Here is a 24286-nt window from a genome sequence, read left to right on the forward strand (position 1 = left end):
CTGTCCCCTCGCGACCGTTGGGGAGCGGCAAGCAAAAGCGCGGCAAATAAACGCACAGCCCACGAGCAACTTGGGAACTGGGAGTGGGTTCCCTCACCCTTATTTAATGAGACGGGAGGGGGCGGGAAGGAGAAAACGCGGGCTTTGAATGATGGCAGGCGAGCTCCCCCCCCCCCGCGCCACGAAATGCGCGTTTAAAGAGCTGCGATGCACCTGTTGGCTCTGGGGAGCCCCTCAGAAGCAGCGGCTACAGCTGCCAAAAGGCCCAAATCCGGCGCACCCTAGTGGGCCTTGGCGCCCTGCCTCCCTTCTGGGACAACCGCCTCCTCAGCCCACCCAGGCGGACCAGAGCCTGCCCAGCGTTGCTGATGCGCCCGGGGCGGCATTTAAAAGGCAAAGCGCGAGCAGGGACCGGCGATATCCCGAGCGGCTCCATCTAGCTACCACCTGCCGCCGCCTCTCTCTCTCTCTCTCTCTCTTGACCGCCGCGCCTTCGCACCTTCTCTCCCAGACGCTTCATTGAAGGGGGCCATATCTCCACCTCTTGGGACTTCTTCCCAATTCTCTTCTGGGGAGCGTGAGCCCTTGCCGAACGGGAGCCAGAAGAGAGTAGCCCGCAGCCCGCAGCCCGCAGCCCGCAGCCCAAAGGTATTGTGTGTCCCCCCCCTTTTCACTCTGGAGAGGATGAGAGAATGCCTCCCCGAGTTGACCCGTACCCTGACGGCGCCCCTTCTCTCTTCTTAGGTTCTCCCATGGCGCCCGCCCTGCTCTTCCTAGGTGAGTATCTCGCGCTCTGTCCCCTCGCGACCGTTGGGGAGCGGCAAGCAAAAGCGCACCTTCCACGGGAGGGGTGGTGGTGAAATAGCCGAGGGAGAGGGAGGCTCGACGGCAAGCTCTCTCCTGCCTTCCGAGCGGCTTTCTTGGATGCGAAGCCTGCCTTCCCCCCCCCCCTCCCGAGGGCTTCGTGTAAGCCCCTTCCTTTCCCCGCCTTTGATTGCAGGTGTCGTCCTGGCGGCCGGGGTGGCCAAGGCAGCCGAACGTTCCGGTGAGTTCAGAAAAATCTTCGTCGGTTACGGCTTTCCTCCTTTGTTGTAAGAATGGCAGTGTGTCTTTATTTGTCGCCTTCAGAACATTTTCTTTGACGTTTGTTCCCAGGATCTCTTTTGACTTCGATGTTCAGTTTCTGCAGCTGAAGATGGTTTGCTATTTAATCTTAATCGTTCTGGCGCCGGGATATTGTTTCCTTTTTCTTCATTGCAAAGAAACCGTTTTTAAGTTTCAAATTGCTGTTTAAAAGGAAATGCAGGATTATTTCTTCTCCCCTCCCCAATGCATGATAAAATATCGGATAAGGGACTCTATTTTTGCTTTAACCGATATACAGAAGCTAAGAAAGTCGTTTTTGCTCTTGCATAGAGATAAAGTTAGATTAAAATTATGTGGGAACATAGTACAGTTGCATGTTTTTTACTATCGGTTTTTAGGAACCAGCATCAATGGAGAATAAAGTAGCCACATTCAACTTTTCCTAAGTTTTAAAATTTAAAATCCAAAGCTACACTTTTGCCATATATAATACTTCAAAGTCAACTTTGGAATTCTGAATCTTACCCCTCCCCACTCCTTTTATAACTAGTTAAAGTAGAACAGAATTTTATGCTGATTTCTTTTGAAAAGTACTTTTTCCAGCTAGAATATTTGTGAAATTAAAGTACAAAAGCTGATGGGTGAATTATTATAGAAATGGGGGGGGGTGTTTCAAAAAATGGTACAGAAAAATGAAACATAATACGTTCTACATGTATCAACCTATTCTTTCCATTATTAGGATTACATTAGCTTAGTAAATCAGCATTTCATTTCAATCTTTTTCATAATACAGATAGACAATGGACATGCTTGTTATGAGTTGCAATTTTGGGGTCCATATTTAAATTTTATCTCTCTTTGTATTGTTTTTCAAGTCACTATTTCATTCTTTTGCTGTTCCTTTTTTTTTCTGGTGTAAAGCAGATGAGCTGAGTTTCTTTAATGTTGTCCTGATTCAGGCTGAGAAGGCCTTTGCGATGGGGTTTGTTTTGGTGCTAAACATGACTGGGTTTTAAATAATTTAATAATTTTATTAAATTTATCAAAGAATAAAATACAAATGAAAATAAAATTAGTCAGACTTTTCTTTTAGGCTTAATAGACAAGGAACTTGAAAAAAATCTGGCACCTCCCTATTATATATGTTGACAGCAGCAAGAATGCTTTATGGACAAAAATTGAAATATATTTTAATTCCCACAATAGATGAATGACTGGAAAAACTGATGGAACTAGCAGAGATGGCTAATTAACTGCAATAATCAAAGAAAAGAGTATATCCAATTTGGTTTCTACTTGGAAATCACTTCTGGATTTTGTGTTTGAATTGAAAAAAATGAAATTTTGGGTTTTTCTGATTAGCTAAGCTTCTTGTCCTAGAAATAGCTAGCATGTATTAAGTATGTAAAAATAAAAAAGTTGAAACTGTAATGCTATTATTTTATTCTGTGCTTAAAAAGAGTCGGAAGTCAATTCTTTTCTTTCTTTTTTCCCTTTACCCTACAAGATGAATGTTGTAGGAGAAATAAACTCTGCTTTTATAAGTGAAGAAAAGTATTCTGAGTTTTTCCATACAATTCTGAGTTGTATGGAAGAATAGAGGCTTTATGTATCGTCAATGAACTGGCTGTTACTGTAAAGAAAACCAACTTCATCAATTATAGTGTCTTGTATTTACAGATAGGTTTTTAAAACGTCATAGAGATAACATGCAGATAATTACAATAGAACCCTCTTTTATGATTTTATATTCATTCATATAATACCCTCTACTATTGATTTGTTAATTGATGGTTGGATTAAATATATACAATTGGTCCAGAATGTGATGTGGCACATAGCATGAACTGCTGTCAGGCATGAAAACCAGATCCATGAGTGAAGGTTAAATTAAGATGATTTATTGCTAAAAGCCCATACGCAGGAATCTTATCAACTAATGGTCAGCACCTTGTTAGTGTTAGATATCTTTTATGTACACTGAGAGCATATACACCAAGACAAATTCCTTGTGTGCCCAATCACATTTGGCCAATAAAAAATTCTATTTTATTCTATAAGAGTCAACAGCACTCAAGGTTTGGAGTTTGTTCACTTTGTGGCTACGCAGGGATTCTAGTCTGATCTCTCTTTTTATTCTGCCCCTAGGTTCTGCCATTCCTTTTCCTACAACTGTAATGCCTCCCACATTTTTACTAGATGGCTTTCAAGGTGCTGGTTATAACCTTTACATCTCTATATGGCATGGGGCCAGGTTAATTGTGGGACCGTCTCTTCCTTATCCCATGAGACAGTAGACAGGTTCCTTACTTTAAATAGGGATATATATGCCTTTTCCATTGGTAGCCTCTGCCCTGTAGAACACATTCCCTTTGAGATCCAGCAAGCTTCCATCCTTTTAATCTTCTTCTGGTTTTTCCCCCAAATGCTGGATTAGGGTAAATTTGAAACCTAAAGATTATGGCTTTCAGAAGATGATGGCACTGGGTTTTTACTCTTATTGCTGTCTGCTTTTATTATTTATGATTTCTCTAGGAATAACTTGTAAAACAATTGGGTGTATACAGAGCTTGTAAATAAAATATTTGAGGTATCCAATAAGGTACTGAATTGCAAAATATTTAGATCATACGGATTTTGATATGTATAGGATGAATCATTATAACAACTTGGAATAGGATAGTACACAGAACCGAATTCAAAGCAAAACTAGAATGTCATATACATTTAAATATAATTTTCTGCTATATTTACATACATGAGTAGATATAGAATTCAGAATGAAGAATATTGTTCTTGGGTAGTTTGCACTGTATTTATTGATCATTAATAAAATTCCCAATTCAGTTTTAGAACTGAACAGGTACTCTAAAGAGTTAAATATAATGCTTTATAATCACAAAATCCATATCTATTATCACTTGGCAGAATTAAACTAATATTTTACAAATGTCTTACAGAAAAAAAATACAGCTGGTCAGTATCTTCATATTCTCTCATAAATTCATTATTGAATACATATGCCATTCCACTTTTTATATCTTGAAATAAAATAGTAATAGATATTTTTTATCAATAAAAATAGTGGTCCATTTATGTGGAAGAACTTAAACTTTAGAAACACTGTATTTTGCAAATTTTTATTCAGTATCCAAAAGAGTGAATTGATATTCCCAGTCATTCACTAATAATTATAGTGATTAATAATTATAATGTATTGCAACATAAATAGATCCTTAAGGCTTTTAAAAACATATACTATAATTATAATAAAGTATTAAGACTTATGTGCTAATTTTTTTCTTGGTTACCACAATTTGGATTGTCATATTTCTCCATCGTTACTGCATTTCAAAACTTTAATATTTTTTTAACAACTAGGAGAGAAGCATACTCTCCTAACAAATACCAGATTCCTGAAGTGTATGGAACCGGACTGCAGTTTAAATGTATCATTACTAACTGTAACCATTATAGCAAAATTCTTTAATTAAAAACAGAAAATCAACAGCTATACTCCAAAATAATAGAGGCATAACCAGCGCATGATACTTTTAATCAGCCCCACAGCAAAAGTTTAAAATAATTAAAAAACCTCATGCAACTAATGCTGAAATTACAACCAGAGACATCAACACAGATACTTGCCAACATATACAAAGGAACAGGTTTTCTTTGAAGCAGCGGTCTTCCTTAGGGAGCCTGCTTCTTTAGTGCAGGATGTACCAGACAAGGAATTTCAGAGAGTACTTGAGAATTAACTGACCCATTTCATTTTTAGAAGGCTGCAAACAGATGTCAAAAAGAATATATAGCAAGAAGCCTCTCATAAGATTAAAATTATTGTGAAAAAGAAGTCATTATTTTTTCTGATGACTGAATTAATTATGTGTTTGAAATCTGTGTGTTTGTGTATGCATGAGCACACAATCCTTCAAACCAGTGAAGACTTGTAGTTCTCTAGGCAAGACTTGTCATTGCCTACTTCCTAGGGATGAGAGAATGACTGGCCCAAGGTGGTGCCTTTAACCGCTAACCAAATTGGCTGTTTATTTTAATGCAGTGAGGTTAAATACACAAATTAATTTCAAACTCAACTCTTGTGTTTCGGGACTGGACAACTCCAAATTCAATTATATGATGTGTTTTAGAGACCAATTTTATATTGCCTTTCAAATATTCTATAAATCGTGAATTGTAATTTGATTTACTGATTATTTTTAGGGAGGTAAATTCAACAGTCATGAGAAGATGAAATAAATTCTTTTTTAAAAAAATGCAGATGAATAAATATTCATGCTCAATTTAAAAAGGTCATAATTTAATTTCTTATGACAATAAGACCAAAAGTTCACTAGATGGATATTGCAGATACATCTGCTATAAAAGGCTGAATAGCATTTTTGAATAACATTTTTTTCTTATCTAGTCAAGCAGTTTAGCATCTTGGAAGCAGACAATAAGGATGCCAAGATGGAAACTATATTATAGTGTTTGGGACATATATTTTTAATATTTTTCCAAAGGAATACAATACCTATAAACAGTCCAATTTACAGAAGAATCCCATTGGTTCTTGTAGTTTTACCAAAGTATTTAAAATTATTTCTACAGAAGGATAGGATCAGATTTTTTTATTAGAGCTTCAATGAATCTAATGTCATTGCATGAGGTGTAAAGTACAGTAGGTTTTACAATAAACCTTTCATCAAACACATTAGAAAATTTAATGCATGTACTGCAAACTATAAAATAAATAAAAGGGAACAGCATACAGGATGGAAAAGAAGTAAAAGAGACTGGTCAGGACTAGCACTATAAGGCAGATACTTTTTAATTTATTGTTGTTAAAGTTAAAGGGAATTATTGAACAAATAATGTTTAAATTTGTATTGGATTCATTACAGTAATTTTATTCCTCTGAGTCTTTATCTCATCTCTAGATTGGGAAGTAAAAAAAAAAATCAGCACACTGGAACAGTATGGTAGGTTAGTCTATAACCTTTAGTGGAGAGGCTTTCATCATGCAGTGGATTCATTTGGCATGATAGTAATGCAAAATATAATTATAGATTGCTAATATTTCCATGAAATCTGTTTTATGTATTTTTTTATCCACTCTGTAGCCCCCACTGTTATTACATGTTTTACAAGAGGATACGATCTTAGAAACGATCCAGCAGATGTTATCTGTCCAGCAAATTGTCATATATGGCAGTTCTATGTCTATGGAAACATTGAGTATGCCTCTGAATCAAGTATCTGTGGAGCTGCCATTCACAGGTAAGGTTTATTATCAACCATGCAATAGAAATTATGAATGAATAGTAGGAATGATAAATTAAGGATGAATGGAACATGTAACTGTGTATGGCCTGAAAGCACAGGAAGAATTAAAATAGATATTAGAAGAATTAAAATAGGAAAAAATTAAATTAAATTAAATTAAATTAGATCATGGAATACATAAAATGGAAATAATTAAATAAAAATAATTAAAATAGGAAGAATTAAAATAGATCTTGAACTGGTATCTGGCTAGGAAATAAATGAGAATCCTTCATGTATGATTGTAATTTCTTTGAATCGAGACTATAACAATAAAGTAGTAAACAGGGATTTCTAAATTTAACCTATGCTTGTATTTAATAAACATTGAATTAAGCAATTGTTGTTACAAAAGCTTCAGAAATTCCATTTAATCTTTCCATCTATTCTCTAGTCATCATGATGAATGTCTCTCCCAACCTCTTCCAACCACATTACTCTCTCACTCAGTGCCAATAATGCAGCCAATAATGTAATCATGTACTCCGTCACAATCATCTCTCTCTCTTATGCTCTCTCATCCTTGTTGCCACTCATTCTTTTCTTCTTTGTCTAGATTCTTTAAAATTCAGCCAGCTTCTCTACTCTGAATATTCCCAATTCTTTGATTCAACACTTTCATTGTCACTTTCTCCATCCCCCTGCCCCCACCATCCATGTCAGTGTAAAAGAGATTGCCATAATATGCATTACAAAGCCTTGTTGAATTTGCTCCCATGGCAATCTCACCACATCCAGGACCTGTTGCTCAAAAGGTGTTGCAAGAAGAGTTATATCGAGTCCATATTTACCATTGTAAACTTAATCCACCTTCTTTTTCTTAATCTCTCACATCAGAGTGATGCAGATACTACATCGTATCATTTGCTCATTAGGCGAAAGTCATGTAAAACCTCATACACGAAGGCATTAGGTAATGTAATTTCTGATCTAAGATTAAGGTTAAAAAAAGGAAGGTGGATACATTTTAAAAAAAATTGGTTTGAAGAAAGAACGTACAAATATAAAAACAATAATTGAATCATTGGATTCTGGGGAGCCAACTTTTACAATCATGAATAAACATTCCAGATATTTTTACATTATTTGGATATGATTCTCCATTGGAAAACTCATTGGATTGATATAATATAGAATAGAATAGAATAGAATAGAATAGACTAGAATAGACTAGACTAGACTAGACTAGACTAGACTAGACTAGAATAGAATAGAATAGAATAGAATAGAATAGAATTTTTTTATTGGCCAAGTGTGATTGGACACAAAAGGAATTTGTCTTGGTGCATATGCTCTCAGTGTACATAAAAGAAAAGATACCTTCATCAAGGTACAACACTTAACAGTCATAGGGTACAAATTTAACATTTAAGATACAACATTTAATGATAGTCATAGGGTACAGTCTGTTATTAACAGCAGCTGCCTGCAATTACTGCAGGTTCTTGTCCCACCAGGCCCAAGGTTGACTCAGCCTTCCATCTTTTATAAGGTAGGTAAAATGAGGACCCAGATTGTTGGGGGCAATAAGTTGACTTTGTATATAAATATACAAATAGAATGAAGACTATTGCTAACATAGTGTAAGCCGCCCTGAGTCTTCGGAGAAGGGCGGGATATAAATGCAAATAAAAAAAATATATCCCTAGATATAAGAGGAATATGAGATATTATAGATATGTAAGGGCAATAATGTTAGTCTACTATTAGAAATAGTATGTTTTTGTAGGACAAAATAACATCCTATGTATAGAGAGCCATGGAGATGAGGGAAAGAGTCAGAACCTGAATATTATAAAAAGTATTATAAAAACAAAAAGGGAAGAAGCATTTCTTGAGCCCTGGGAAATGACATCATATTATACTTATGGTGACTGTTCCCTGACTTATGAAGGAGAGAGGAAAAACAATCACACTTGCAAGATTCTGTTAATATAGTCTGTCTCAGTAAAATTTAATTCTAATCTAATGGACTTTGTTTTCTGGTCTGGACAACCTTGAAGGATTCAACTAAGTATCTTTTGAAAACAATGACTGCTTAGATCTTCTCCCTTCTACTAAGCTATGCTTAGATTTGGCATGAAGCTCATGAGATAGGCATCTAACTTTCCTTGTTCCCCAGGCCACTGTCTCTGAAGAGCTCCACTTCCAGTGTGTATTTTGAATGAAGTTTTTAGCTTAAGTGGATCAGATGAAATCCAACTCACAGTGACTTTTGTTTGCTTCCCAGATAGTGGAAATTATTCAAATGAGTCAATTTCTTTGTTCAGTTCTTGTAGGTATCACATGCATTTCTTTAACTACAGTTCTTATTTTTAAAATGTTGTTTTAAATGCTTTGTGAACATAGTCTTTATGGGTGCAACGACATACTTTTAAAAATTATTTGGATCACAGAATTGTAACACGTTATGATGTCATTGGAGTTGATATGATGTACTTTTAGACCTTCGACAACAGTTAAGATTTCAGAATGTTCCTGTAAGCCTCTAAAAATAGAAAGGTTGGTCTTGCCCACTGGAGAGGGAAACACTCAGCAGACTCTAAAGCACGGGTGTCAAACTCTATTTCAGTGAGGGCCACATCAGAGTTGTTTTTAACCTCGTGGGGGGGGGGGTGGATAGGCGTGGCCAGCTCGATATCACTCATGTCAGGGATGTCTGTGACAGCCTGCGCACTCCGCCAGCGAAAACGCGCAGCCCTCCTGTGCTCTGTTTTCGCTGGCAGAGGGTTGCAGGAGGCCACCGCTGCCAAAAACAGAGCTCAGGGCAGGCACAGCCTTCCCGAGCTCTGTTTTCGCAGAGGCACTGTGGGGCAGTCCTTTGCTGTTTCCAGGGCCAGATCTATGCACCCTGTGGGCCGGACCTGGCCTGTGGGCCTTGAGTTTGACACCCCTGCTCTAGAAGTTACAAAAAAGTGCTGGGAGAGCAACATGCCAACTAAGTACTGCAATTTGCCACTTCTATTTTATGATTAAGCATGTTTATGAACCTAGGCAATTGTCTTTTACTTCACAATCTGTGACATGTTGATGGAGCAGTTCTTACTTTTAGCATGAACAAATGCAGCACACTACAAAGAGTAGTAGTTGTGTGCACTTTATTTGTATAGTACTTGCATTTGAAAATCTTATTTTGCTGCAGAGGTGTGATCACCAGTTCAGGGGGGGCTGTAAGAGTGAAGATGTTACCAGGGCGTGAGAACTACTCTGCAATATATGCCAATGGAATCCAATCCCAACTCTTTTCTAAGTCAAGTTCATCATTTTCAGTAGCTAGTAAGTGGATGATTTATTTTCTCAAAAGTTTTAGAAATTAACCCAGCATCTTGAAATAATGAATTTTATAATTGAACCATTCTTGGTGTTAAAAAACCCAAGCTCTTCTTTCTGGCTGCTTGGGATGAACTTGTGTTCAGAAGAGAACAACTTTGTTCCAAATATATAGGTTTTCTCATATTTTTTTCTTATTACCCTTTTATCAAACAAAAGGTTCAAACATAATTTGCTATTCCAATCCCTTGATTAATTTGAATGCCCTTATATGACATTTTCAGACATGGAAATAACATAAAATACACTCTTAAAGTGTAAAAAACAGAGATGTGTTTGGTTGCAGACCATTCAGCTGCAACTCGAATTTAGATCATATATTTCAAATATGTGTATCTTTTATTTTTCTGTAGGACTCAACTTTCCTAAAGTTTTGTCCTTGGCCCCCAATAGTCAATTCATATTTGATCAAAGCAGAGATTGGAAGCTAAAGTAAATCTCTCTTATTAGACCAGCGGTCTCCAACCTTGTCAACTTTTAAGACTTGTGGACTTTAACTCCCAGAATTGCTCAGCCAGCAAAGCTGAGGAGACCCCTGTATTAGACCCTTCAACTCTATTGGAATGTTAGTTAGAGAATGTCCAAGAGAAAGGGAGAGCTCCATGCTGGCTCCAACCTTCCTCTCCTTTTCCATCTTAAAAATAAGTTGCTGTGATGGGAAGTCTTTGGTCTTCTGTAGCTTTGTATAGTCTCCCTGTGCAACGTAGTACTATTTCACAAAATATTGTGCAAAAGGCTGTGTTCTTTTATAGAGGTTTAACTGAAGTACAAAGGATGATGAGATGTGTATTTTGTACTATGTTACATTAAATAGAAAGTACTTATGGGAAGTAGTGCTGAGATATGGGAAATATCACAGCATCCTAAAGATGTGCAACAATAAATTTTAACTGTAGTTTTTCTATTTTGATTCTGGTAACAGTATACTTTCAGCAAGAGACTCATAGAAGGATGAAGGAAGAGGATGCAGAGAAAGAGGAAAACGCTTCTTTTTTTAAAATTTCTTTTTGTCACAACAGTATACACAAACAATTGTCATAGATAAAACAATATCTTGAAGAATATATATATATATATATAAGTAAAAAAAATATGCATCAACTATATTAATTTGATATAATGAAGGGAACAATAGGACAGGAACGGTAGGCACTTTTGTGCTCTTATGCATGCCCCTTATAGTCCTCTTAGGAATGGGGTGAGGTCAATAGTAGACAGTTTTTGGTTGAAGATTTTGGGATTTTGAGTAGAGACTATGGAGTCAGGTAATGAGTTCCAAGCATTAACAACTCTGTTATAGAAGTCATATTTTCTGCAATCAAGTTTGAAGCGGTTGACATTTAGCTTGAATCTATTTTTTGCTCTTGTAATATTGCGATATTCTCTGAGATTTAGCACAACTTCAGATTTCAGTTTGCCTGTAATTTACTTTCCCAAGCAAAATTGGAATAATTCACAAACTCAACCTCTTTTACATCTTTTGAGAGCAGGGCAATAAAATTCTTTTATTTTTCAATGTGGTAATAGGTGCTAAAGGTGAAGCCCTTGAAGCAGCTGGGCATCCTATTTCAACAGCACGGCCATTTGCAGGTAAAAAAAATCAATAAAGAATATGTCTTTTTCCACCAAAAGCTTCCAGTAAATAAGCAATTTTGCATTTATTCTCTCATTTTTGTAAAATATATTTAACAGTATGAAGATGATAGAATATATATAAAGTCGCAAAGGTGCTTTTGAAAAGGCAACTAGACTTTCTTGATTCAGTTCTTGAAACTGAAGAAGCTGCTTAGAGAAGCAAAACGTTTTCAAAGAAGGAAAAAAAAATCAATAAAATTCAGTTGCTTTTCCAAAAGCAACTTTCGGATAGCCATTACTTGGATGATTGAGAATCATCATAAACAATACATATACATATTTTCCTGTATGCAAGATATAAGGATGCATAGAAGAGGGCAGAATAACTTCAGGTTTACATGCTGACACATTAGTGCCTATATCAAAATATAGAAAGTTAAATTATGTTTGTTTCTTTTTTTGAGGAAAACGACCTAAAAAACCTGTTGTGAAAAAGTCTGGAAACAAAGGTAAATTATAATCATATACCACATCAAATAAATCTCTAAAATTATTGTATAATTTTGTTAATAAGCTATTTTGCATGTTCATAGATTGTCAAGCCGATATTGCTTTCCTGATTGATGGAAGCTACAATATTGGGCAGCGCAGGTTTAATTTGCAGAAAAACTTTATTGGGAAGGTGGCAATGACACTGGGAATTGGAACTGAAGGCCCACATGTGGGAGTAATACAAGCCAGGTATGAGAAATACGTTCTATTTGGTACAGTACTCCTTAAGTGCTTCTTTCTAGCATTATATTTTGCTTAGAATCTTAGAGTTGTAACTGACCATTTGGACTAACTATGCCCAATGGAGAAATCAAAATAAAAGGGTTCGTGGTAGAAGCTTTTCTTGACTTTGCTTTGATATTGCCTATGTTTCCTATATTTCTCATTTTTCCTTAATCCAGAACTCTTAAATGCTTAAAAACTGAACTTTCCATAATTTCCAAATTCCACAAAATAGATATTGCTATTGTTGTTGCAAAGTGCAGAAAACTCTAATCTGGGCATTTTATAGTTCAGTAGATAACCATATCTAGCACACAGCTGTTGGAACTACATTCAACAAAACATTGTAGTACATTTCAAGCTTGCTGCTGATTCCTTCAGCTTTGTGAAAGCTGCTTTGATCAAATCCTTGTTCCTTGAACTTCATAATGTGCTCTGCTGATCCTAAGTTTTAGCCTTGGGTGTGTAGGTATATGATACTGAATGAATTTTAGGTTAAAATAACAAAACATAACAAGCCTTCTTATTTGTTATCAAATGGAATTCAATGCCCCAGAGCAGTTCTCTTTAACTTAAAAGTGTTTTAGGGATGTGCTTCTTACAATAGCATAAAATGTTTATTTGGGTATGAATCTGGGTATGAATCTGGGATCATTGGATATTGGTGTGCAAGTGTCTTTGTCGCCATTAACAAACAGGCTAAAAAATATATTTCAGATCAGTGGGAGGTTTGTATTTATATTCATGTTTCTGGCCTGTAATGCAGCATTCTAGGGTGATAATTTTCCAGCTTTAGGGGTAAGAGAACACAAGGATTCCTACAATTTGTACTTTCATGCCTATAAAAGTTGCAATGGCTTTGATAGTCAAAAGTGTACAATATTTCAAAGTGTATTTTTTTATTTCAAAATAAAATAATAAATATATTTATGTTAGATAATAAAATAAAATAAATATCAATAAAATAAGGCTATTTCAAATGTAGGATATTTAAAAGTGTAGGATATAGGCAAAAGTGTAGGATATAGTCATTTAATATGTATATACTTATACCTGTTTATACTTATATGTTCATATATTATGTTCATACTTGTTTTCTCATACATGCTTGACAAACTAAATAAATAAATAAATTTTCCTGCAATTGTTCCCAAATAATAGATTCTACTATCCTCACTACCTATTACCAAAACAATGTTGCTTACTTTATGAACAAAATAAAAATAAGCAGATTTTAAAATACACATAGAATAAAATGCCTAAAACATCTGGAAGAGTTTAGCTGCTTCTTACCAAGTTGATGATGAGTTTAGCCCATAAAACTTTCAGGCACAAAAGAATTACTGCAATTATATTTGTTGACTACACTAGGACTACTAATGTTTCATCCAAGGGAATTAATAGAATCTAGGCTCCAAAATGAACGATTTTTTTTAAAAAAAACTTTTATAGAGAGCCAAGGAAAAATTCATATTTTAAGGCAGTTAATAGTGGAAAAAGACTGACAAGTGATTAAGGCAGGGCACGAACTAAATTGAAAATAGCACTTCTTAAATTAGATGTGTTTTTGCTTGACTCCTATCCAATGATTATGGTTCATTTGCAATATTATGGTGTCAAAAACGAGAAAAATAGACTTCAGCAGGTGTTTGGCAAAAATTTATTGAAATGAACCAAATACTTTTTAATACTTTGCTCTGGGATAACTACAAAGATTAAAAAGGAAAAATACATGTGTTGTCTACATCCATGCACTTTTCTGGGCAATGTTAGGAATGGCAGGGCGTTGCAGTATGTTTATAACAAATTATGACAGCGGAGAGATCAGGCTTTCTTCTTCCACATTTTTAAATGTTAGCTCTTTTCCTTTCTTATCCCCATTTAATTTCCTACAGTAGAGTTCTGTTTTTCTTGAAAGTTTCTGTATTGAATAGAATAGAATAGAACAGAACAGAACAGAACAGAATAGAATTTTTTTATTGGCCAAGTGTGATTGGACACACAAGGAATCTGTCTTGGTACATATGCTCTCAGTGTACATAAAAGAAAAGATATGTTCATCAAGAATTCTAAGGTACAATACTTAATGATAGTCATAGAGTACAAATAAGCAATCAGGAAACAATATAAATCGTAAGGATATAAGCAACAAAGTTACAGTCATACAATATTAAGTGGAAGGAGATGGGTGATGGGAACAATGAGAAGATTAATAGTAGTGCAGATTTAGTAATAGTTTGACAGTGTTGAGGGAATTATTTGTTTAGCAGAGTGATGGCATCCGGGAAAAAACTGTTCTTGTATCTAGTTGTTCTGGTGTGCAGTTCTCTGTAGCATCGTTTTGAGGGTAGGAGTTGAAACAGTTTATGTCTAGGATGCAAGGGGTCTGCAAATATTTTCACAGCCCTCTTTTTGACTCGTGCAGTAGACAGGTCGTCCTAACAATCTTTACTTTTCACTTCACCTCTCTGTTCTTATTACTCCCTAATTATAGCTCAGTTAATCCTTTCTTGACTTTTACTGCTTTACAACACAACCCTGTTTCGGGTGACTCGTTCCCTCCTTCACCAGGGGGAGCGGGATGACCCGTTGCAGGGACGTGCTGAGGAGTTTAACGGTTATCTATACGATAAAATCGTTCAGCTTCGGGACGGTCTGGACCAAAATTGCGGCGACTCAGGTGAGGCGACTGAGGGTGGTCTTGGTGACATTTTGTGGGATGAGTTTGACCCTGTGGCTCCCGAGGACATGGACAGGTTGTTGGGTAGGCTGAATGCCACCACGTGTTTACTGGACCCGTGCCCCTCCTGGTTGGTGCTGGCCACTCAGGAGGTGACACGAGGCTGGCTCCAGGCAATTACGAGTGCCTCCTTGGTGGAGGGAGTCTTCCCAGCCGCCTTGAAAGAGGCGGTGGTGAGACCCCTCCTCAAGAAGTCTTCCCTGGACCCGGCTGTTTTAGGTAACTATCGTCCGGTCTCCAACCTTCGCTTTGCGGCGAAGGTTGTAGAGAGTATGGTGGCATATCAGTTTCCCTTGCACCTGGAGGAAACTGTCTATCTAGACTCGTTCCAGTCCGGTTTCCGGCCCGGCTACAGCACGGAGACGGCTTTGGTTGCGTTGGTGGATGATCTCTGGAGGGCCAGGGATAGGGGTTGTTCCTCTGCCCTGGTCCTATTAGACCTCTCAGCGGCTTTTGATACCATCGACCATGGTATCCTGCTGCGCCGGTTGGGGGGATTGGGAGTGGGAGGCACCGTTCATCGGTGGTTCTCCTCCTATCTCTCCGATCGGTCGCAGACGGTGTTGACAGGGGGGCAGAGGTCGGCTCCGAGGCGCCTCACTTGTGGGGTGCCGCAGGGGTCGATCCTCTCGCCCCTTCTGTTCAACATCTACATGAAGCCGCTGGGTGAGATCATCAGTGGCTTCGGTGTGAGGTACCAGCTGTACGCTGATGACACCCAGCTGTACTTTTCCACACCGGGCCACCCCAACGAAGCCATCGAAGTGCTGTCCCGGTGTTTGGAGGCCGTACGGGTCTGGATGGGAGAAACAGGCTCAAGCTCAATCCCTCCAAGACAGAGTGGCTGTGGATGCCGGCATCCCGGTACAGTCAGCTGAGTCCACGGCTGACTGTCGGGGGCGAGTCACTGGCCCCGATGGAGAGGGTGCGCAACTTGGGCGTCCTCCTGGATGAACGGCTGTCTTTTGAAGACCATTTGACGGCCGTCTCCAGGAGAGCTTTTTACCAGGTTCGCCTGGTGCGCCAGTTGCGCCCCTTTCTAGACCGGGATGCCCTGTGCACAGTCACTCACGCCCTCGTGACGTCTCGCCTGGATTATTGCAATGCTCTCTACATGGGGCTCCCCTTGAAGGGCATCCGGAGACTGCAGTTAGTTCAGAATGCAGCTGCGCGGGTTATAGAGGGAGCCCCTCGTGGCTCCCGTATGACATCTATCCTGCGCAGACTGCACTGGCTACCTGTGGCCTTCCGGGTGCGCTTCAAGGTTTTGGTAACCATCTTTAAAGCGCTCCATGGCATAGGGCCGGGCTACTTACGGGACCGTCTACTGCTACCAAATACCTCTCACCGGCCCGTGCGCTCTCACAGAGAGGGACTCCTCAGGGTGCCGTCAGCTAGGCAGTGTCGTCTGGCGACGCCCAGGGGAAGGGCCTTCTCTGTGGGGGCTCCCACCCTCTGGAACGAACTCCCCCCAGGACTCCGTCAACTTCCAGACCTCCGAACCTTCCGTCGCGAGCTTAAAACATACTTATTTATCTGCGCGGGACTGGACTAGTTTTTTAAATTTTTAAATTTTATAGGGGTTTTAATTGGTCTTAATATTTATACTATTTTAATAATCTGGCTTTTTGAATAAGTTTCTTAATGGTTTTTTAATCTGTATATATATGTTTTTTATCTGCCTGTGAACCGCCCTGAGTCCTTCGGGAGATAGGGCGGTATATAAATTCGAATAAATAAATAAATAAATAAATAAATAAATAAATAAATAAATAAACCCACAACTTTTTATTATTTTTAGTACATCTCTCTCTGTCTCTTTCTCTCTCTTTCTCTTTGTCTGTCTCTCTCCTCTCCTCTCCCCTCCCTTGAAAGATCCATTTGTATCATGGGTGAAATCCAGCAGGTTCTGACAGGTTCTGGAGAACCGGTAGCAGAAATTTTGAGTAGTTTGAAGAACTGGCAAATACTCCTCTGGCTGGACCCAGAGTGGGGAGGGAATGGGAATTTTGCAGTATCCTTCCCCTGCCACACCCAGAGAGGAGAGAACACTGTGACTGACAGGAGAGATGGGATAGAAAGTAAGGGAGATGACCCTGAAAGAAATATGCAAAACAAAATTCTGTTTCTTAGGCAAAGGGGCCTAAACCACTTTTTTTAAGTTCTGGGAGAAAATACAATTTTCAGAAGCAGCTCAGACAAGTGCCTCCCTGATTGACTAAACTATAAGAAGAAAGAGAGGTAAAGCACAATCAGTCTTGCAAGTTGCTGTTATTGCTGGTGAAAAGTATAGTTCTTATCTTCCTGTGGAGATGATTCTCTGCTCTGGTGTACCTGACGATGGTTTCCAATAGAAGATAATAATTGTAACTCAGAGTTGAACTATAGGGTCCTTGGTGCTCTCTGAGCTTAGCGGTTTTCTTGCAAATGTTTCATTATCCAACTAGGCAACATCATCAGTGTCCTGGTAATGAAATTGTAAACTCAGAGAGCCCTAAGGATCCTGACAATAGTTTATTTCTTCTTTTGCTGAAAATGCAACTCCACCTGAGGATTCTCTATGAGTGTGCCAGTTTTAGTGAACCTGCCAAAGAACTGAAGAGCTACCAATTAATCTTGAGATACAGTAGGAGTCCTGGTGGAAGATGAGGGGACTGCAATATTTATACAGCCTACCACCTTAAACATTGCTCCCAGAAAGTGGCTTGCAAACAAAACTGATTGGAATCAACCTATTTAGTAAATCCACATAATGCTTACATTATATTAACTTTGCTACAGAATTCATTGGCTACTCTAATCAGCCATGGCTAGGTGGCATGCGACTCTCTAGACCTCTAATCTTGGATTAAAAATTCTCACAAAAAATCTAAATTTAAAAATAAATTAAAAAATAAAAATACATTATAAGTTAGGCAGTTCTTATTTAGTGACTGCTTGCATTTAACAATGAAAAAGTAACTTCATAACTAGTTTTCTCATTTACAATCTTTGCAAGTTTGTAAGATAAAGGAAAGCTGAAGTAAGATTATAATCACAGTTGCAATTTTCCCTAGTGACTGTTTTGCTTAGTCAGTCAGTCAGTCAAGGCCCATCTTAATCTATCATGTAGCTTCTCAAGATGGCCAGTCAGGTATTTCTTGGCTGCTTACAATTAGACTCCATATACGGTTTCACAAATGATTCTGCAGCTATAAATGAACTCAATGGTAATTACCTTTTAATTAATATATATTTATCTGGAAATCAACCCTGACTGTTCTTTGGAAGGATAGGTACTGAAGCACTCACTTAGTGGTGCAAATACTTCAGCCACTAAATGAGAAGAGAGGACTTATTGGAAAAGACGTGATATTGGAAAAGAGGGAGGGCAAAAGGAAAAGGAGATGGCAGAAGATAAGATGGTTATTTAGTGTCATCAACGCAATAAGCATGAATTTGAGCAAACTTTGGGAGACAGCAGAGGTACAAGAGGGTGGATGACATGGCCATGCTATGGTCCATAGTCTCGCAAAGAGCTGGGCACAACTTAACGACTGAATAACAGTACCAAATGTTGAATCAAGTTGTTTTGTATATAAAAAGTGAATGAGAATTGTAGTCACATCCTAATTGTAGCATGCCACACATCTTTCTTCATGTGTTCTTTTCCCAGTGATTATCCAAAAACTGAGTTTTATCTGAACAATTTCACCACTTCAAAAGATGTTTTATTTGCAATAAAAGAAATAGCTTTCCAAGGAGGCAATTCCAATACAGGTAATTCTTGTCCATGCAGGTTAAATATAACAAGTATTTTATAATATACTGTTAGAATTCTTCTGTCACTAACGTTTAACTGGATGAAAAAATGCATTATAGGGCAAACCTCTTTCAATCAAGGTACCATAAATGGGCTAACATGCAGACTGCATTAGAAATTTCACACGCATGACTCTCGTGGAATTGAAATTTGGCAAATTTCATAAAGTGTTTTATGACATAAAAATTATCAAAAAACATTTTATGATACAATATAAAGCATCATAAAACATTTCCTGTGATCAGCTCCTGATGTTTGATTGTGCTATACAGTTTAACATGGGTTACTTTCAAGGCAGATACATCTGTGAAATATCTCCCTACATTTTTAGATTTTTTTCCAATATATTAAAAGCTAGGAAGGGAGAAAGGCAACCAGGAATGTAAGGAGGGAGGGATGAATGGAGGAGAGAGAGTGGGAGACAGAGAGAAGGAAGATTTCTAATGTTCACTGCCATTTTCCCACAAGAAATTCAATAGGGAATTTGACAGGAAGTTGGAAGTGGCTCCCACTCCCACTGATTTTTTTGGTTAGTTGTGGTCATTCTCTATTTAGATAAAGAATTATCTCTGAAACAGTGACTCAACAGAGCACAGGTATATAGATTAGTATGGATTAAATTTAGCATAGCATGTATGGAGATGTTCATACAATGAATGGGTCTTTTCCCTTCTCTCTTGTTCTTGCATACCCAAGTCCAAATCAGTTCCCCAAGTCAGCTAAACAGAATTTGAGAATGAACAATAGTTTTGGGAGATGCTGGTTATTACTCTCCATTTTTGGGGGGAAGACTTTCCTTAGTTGGAGGAATTAATTTATCATGTGTGAATGAAAATTTCATTTCATCTGAGCATAGTTGGCACTGGAATGACTGTCAAATCATATGAGTGTTCTAAATAATGAAAATAATTTTATGAATTTGCACCACCATAAAATGTAAATAGCAGGTCTACTCATTTTAGAAGAAAATTATAAATAATTGTACAATTTATTTTCATGGTAGTTCCTTAAATAAGATCTTTATTTTTAGATATTAAACAGATATTAAACACATATCCTGAATTATTATTGTACTGAGAATGATTCTTTTTTTTCACCCTTCTCTCCCTATTAGGAAGAGCTTTGAAACACTCAGCACAAAGATTTTTTTCTATTGAAAAAGGGGTACGCAAAGGCATTCCTAAAATCATTGTAGTTTTCTTAGATGGCTGGCCATCAGATAATTTGGAAGAAGCTGGTATATTGGCTAGAGAATTTGGTGTTAATGTATTTTTTGTGTCAATTGCAAAACCTACATCTGAAGAACTGGGGATGATTGAAGAACTAAATTTTATTGAAAAGGTAAGAAGAAAAATCTCTATACTTTTGCATTACTGTACAGTCAGAAGAGCCGTTTTAGCTTTGCATAAGTGGGCAACATCAGCAACAAATCACTTTCTTAGCTTTATAGATTGCTAGAGGATAATGTGGTATTAGATGTCACTAGAAGGCATAAAGTCATTTTTTTCATTCCATTTTTCCATGGTTTGAGGGTTTTTTTTTGAACTGGGATTAAAATTGGAATTGGGCTATCTCCATCCCTAGCTTTACAAAATCTGAACTCTAAAAAATGGCCTAAATCTATACTATCAAAATTTAGTTATTTTTGAAATTTAGAATGTTTTTTTTTAGAAAAACAAAGTTGGACGGGACCTTGGAGGTCTTCCAGTCCAACCCCCTGCTCAGGCAGGAAACGTTATACCATTTCAGACAAATCCAATCTCTTCTTGAAAACTTCCAGTGTTGGAGTACTCCCAACTTCTGGAGGCAAGTTGTTCCACTGATTAATTTATTCTGTCAGGAAATTCTTCTTAGTTCTAGGCTGCTTCTGTCCTTGATTAATTTTGCTGATGAATTTCAACAGTATGTTCTGGAGATGCTAGACACAGGTTATAAGTTGCCCAAACTGAACTTCATAAACATACTTACAATATCTATTAAAGTCTCTGTGAGCTAAGACTTTTTTATACCTCCCCTGTAGAACAGACCCTTAATAAATCAACAAGGATAAACCAACATTATAATGCCAACTACATATTGCCAAACTAAAGCAAAATGAGTAAATGATACAGGGTGAGGATGGGTGGGAGACTAAATAGCACATCAATCCCCAAAAGGCTCTGGAAGAGCTGGCTTTTAAAGGCTTCCTAAACGCAGGATGAATGCAGAATGAATATCATGCTTGTGATGCAGGATGAATATCATGCATCACAAGCAAACCTTTGTAGCATTTACCAAAACAACAGTTTTAGTATTACACAAAAATCCATTTTGCATATGTGCTAAAACTCATGCCTTTTATTTTGCTTTTAAAAACAGGCAGTCTGTCAAAATAATGGATTCTTTTCCTACAACATACCCACTTGGTTTGGTACCACAAAACATGTGAAACCTCTTGTTCAAAAACTCTGTGCGCATGAACAAATGTTATGCAGCAAGACTTGCTATAATTCCGTCAACATAGCTTTCCTCATAGATGGCTCTAGCAGTATTGGTGACAACAATTTCCACCTCATGCTTGGATTTATTAGTAATGTTGTCAAATCGTTTGATATCACAGATATCGGTGCCAAAATTGCAGTTATTCAGTTCACTTATAATCAGCGCATAGAATTCAGCTTTACAGACTACAAAACAAAGGAAAAGGTTCTTTCAGGTGTTCAAGCAATCCGCTATATGAGTGGTGGTACAGCTACAGGAGAAGCCATTACTTATGTAACCAAAAATGTGTTTGCACCTGTGAGAGATGGAGCCAACAAAAATTTTCTGGTAATTTTGACTGATGGCCAGTCTTATGATGACATCCGAGGGCCTGCAACTGCTGCTCATAAAGCAGGTAATATTTATTGCCTCAGTCAAAGAAATAATTATTCAACACACCATACTTCAAATATTTTGGTTTTTTTTAAATTACATTTCTAGGGCCACCCCTCAGTAGTGATTCTGGGTTATGTATTAGAATAAAAACAGAGAAAACAATATTTTAAAATGACAAATAGGGAGTTTATTGGGGAGATTAAATAATCTGTAATTATACACACACACACACCTACACATATAGAAAAATTGGTGTTTAATTTTATGTTGATGAAATTCTTCAGGAATATTGCATATAGTTTAATTACATGGTAGACAAGGGGACGGGTTGTATAAATAGCTTGATTTCAGATTTTCTCTACAGTACTCCCGATTTCCCACAGTTCACTTATCCAAAGTAATGCCCAATGATATAAACACTTCTCAAGTACTTTATGATAAAATGTGACGGTATCCTGTTGCACCATTGCCAGATGGTCCAGTAGCCAGTAAAATTAGAAGGTAGAAATAATGTTACCCTTATTTTCACTCCATTCAACGTGAAAGTGATTTCTGGACATGTTTTCTTGTTTGTGTCCAGAAAGACTGGAACAGAAAGGTGGGAGGACACACTAGTAGAGGAATTGTCTTAAAGTGGGAGGTGCAGTATTTGTACTTTGCAGTGAATATCTTGTAAGATGCATAGAATCTCATTCCAGATCAACTTTCCTTAAACTGGTTTAGAGTCAGACTGGACAGTAGTTTAAACATGCAGTGTGCAAATTCTAAATTCCTTTCCAAATGTAAAGCATCTCAAAAATAATGCAGAAAAACAAGAGTCTTGTAGTTAAAAAATCCTAAGAGAACTTTAGAAAAATTGAAACAAAAATGGCAATAAGTAAGATAAAAGTGTTAAGTAGGGTTGATGGGCACGGCTCATTTGGATTATAACAGTTGAAAAGACTCATGATTTCGTTTGATGGAAACAATAGAAAGTGCTTTTTCTCCTGCTATTCTGGTGAAATTCTGCAATCTTCTTGCTAGAATCTACCTCTGAAATTCAAGTAGCACAGTTCCTTAGCAAACAGTCCTAAATCCAGTATTCTATTCATTAGTTCCCTATCTCAGACAATGACATTTGTTCCGTTTGTATAGATATTAAGCATATCAAATCCTTTTCTACATGAACTTTAAGCAGACTCTCAACAATGTTCCTTTTCTTCTCAACGATTTTTAAAGGTATCAACATATTTTCTGTTGGCATTGCTTGGGCTCCACTCGAGGATTTAAAAGATATGGCATCTGAACCTAAGGAAACACATACTTTCTTCACAAAAGAATTTACTGGACTGGAGCAGATTGTGCCTAATATTGTAAGAGCTATTTGCAGAGATTTTTTGGGCTTCAAACAGTGAAGACTGAAAAGAGACTGAAGGGGTTTGACTCTAAAGTACATCTGCAAAACTAAAATCTCTAGAGTATAAGATGTTCTGTTATTCTAGCACACAAAGTTACATGGTGGTGAATTGGCTTACAAAGGGCTTACTATTGCCCTGCCTTTAGGCAAAACTTCAATTAAAATCAGTGGGTTTTTTTCTGAATAGAGAACCTGTCTAAAAGTACTATTAGATACTATTTTTAATATTCTTGTTAACTTTTCAAAGGTGGCCAACTTATCTAACATTAATTTTATGCACAAAAAACTGCAGCTGCTCCTGGCACTGAGTTATTCACTAAATATTTTGCAAATTAAGGTAGAAATATCCAATGTACTCTATTAAATATGAATCTTTTTGCTCTGGAATGATGTCCATTATGTAAAAATAATATTCTGGTGAGTATGCAGTTAATAAACATTGTAATATCTTTGTTAAGGAATGTATATAGCCAGACAAATATTAGTATATATTTGCAGTACAGTATTACATGGTTCCAAAGACTGCTTTTCAGTTATAAAGTTTTAGTATTAGAGATTCCAGTGCTATATATAAATTTGATTTAAAAGACACCTTGATTGTAATTATCTTGGAAATGTCTTTATGATGAACTACTTGCACATTTTTCAAACCATTTAAATGTTATTTTACTTATAAAGTCTGTTTGAGCTTGAAATAGCTCAGCTAAATTTAGTGGTCTGAATTTAAATTCAAGTATTTTAAACTATAGGACATAAGCATTCTGCTGAAACTGGTAACCTGCAATTACAAAATTGTATAATTAGAATGACTTGCAAAGGAAAAAATTAAAAGCAGTTAAGTACAAAGGGATAATATTTATCTGGCTAATAGTCTTTAAAAATTTAATTACCAGTATCTTGTATAGTGGTACCTTGATACTCATCATTAATTAGTTTTAGGAGGTATGACAAGTATCAAAAATTAGTACCAAACAATTTTTCCCATAAGAAACAATGTAAATTAATGTGTTCTCAAACCAATGACAATGCATATTTTTAAGGCAATATGTATAAAAATAGGGTTGTATATCATTACATGAGAAAAAAATCTAAAAGTTAAATAGTTAAATAGATTAAATGAAATGAAAACTTTTGTACTGATGAGGAAAAGGGAACGTTGTCTTACCTGAACGTCCCTTCTTAGAGAGGGGAAAACGGCCGTCAGGACTGGGTAAATCTCCTCGATGCTGATTGGACCGAGTCTTAAAATTAGTTGTTTGAGATCCCCGCCTACTCCTCTTTCTTTCCAGCTTTTTCGGCGAGGATCCAACTGCAGGTCGTCGTGGTGAACTGAAATGAGAGAGAATTAGCGCCCTCCCGCCCCTGAACCCAGATTGAACAGACGCCTTGGGTGGGG

General features: G+C 37.3%; 1 protein-coding gene across 1 annotated transcript; it reads left to right on the forward strand.

The window, feature by feature from the left end:
- Window positions 1–438: 438 nt before the first annotated feature.
- On the forward strand, window positions 439–24046 carry COCH (cochlin). The gene is made up of 12 exons (XM_058162212.1): window positions 439–648; window positions 745–777; window positions 1001–1045; window positions 6216–6372; window positions 9560–9693; window positions 11275–11337; window positions 11787–11831; window positions 11916–12063; window positions 18492–18595; window positions 19753–19979; window positions 20997–21513; window positions 22713–24046. Exons 2-12 carry the CDS (start codon window positions 753–755, stop codon window positions 22886–22888), a joined length of 1641 nt encoding a protein of 546 aa, XP_058018195.1. The 5' UTR covers window positions 439–648; window positions 745–752; the 3' UTR covers window positions 22889–24046.
- The last annotated feature ends 240 nt before the right edge of the window (window positions 24047–24286 follow it).

This window comes from Ahaetulla prasina, chromosome 1, assembly GCF_028640845.1.
Source record: "Ahaetulla prasina isolate Xishuangbanna chromosome 1, ASM2864084v1, whole genome shotgun sequence".
In the NCBI taxonomy this organism is placed as follows: domain Eukaryota; kingdom Metazoa; phylum Chordata; class Lepidosauria; order Squamata; family Colubridae; genus Ahaetulla; species Ahaetulla prasina.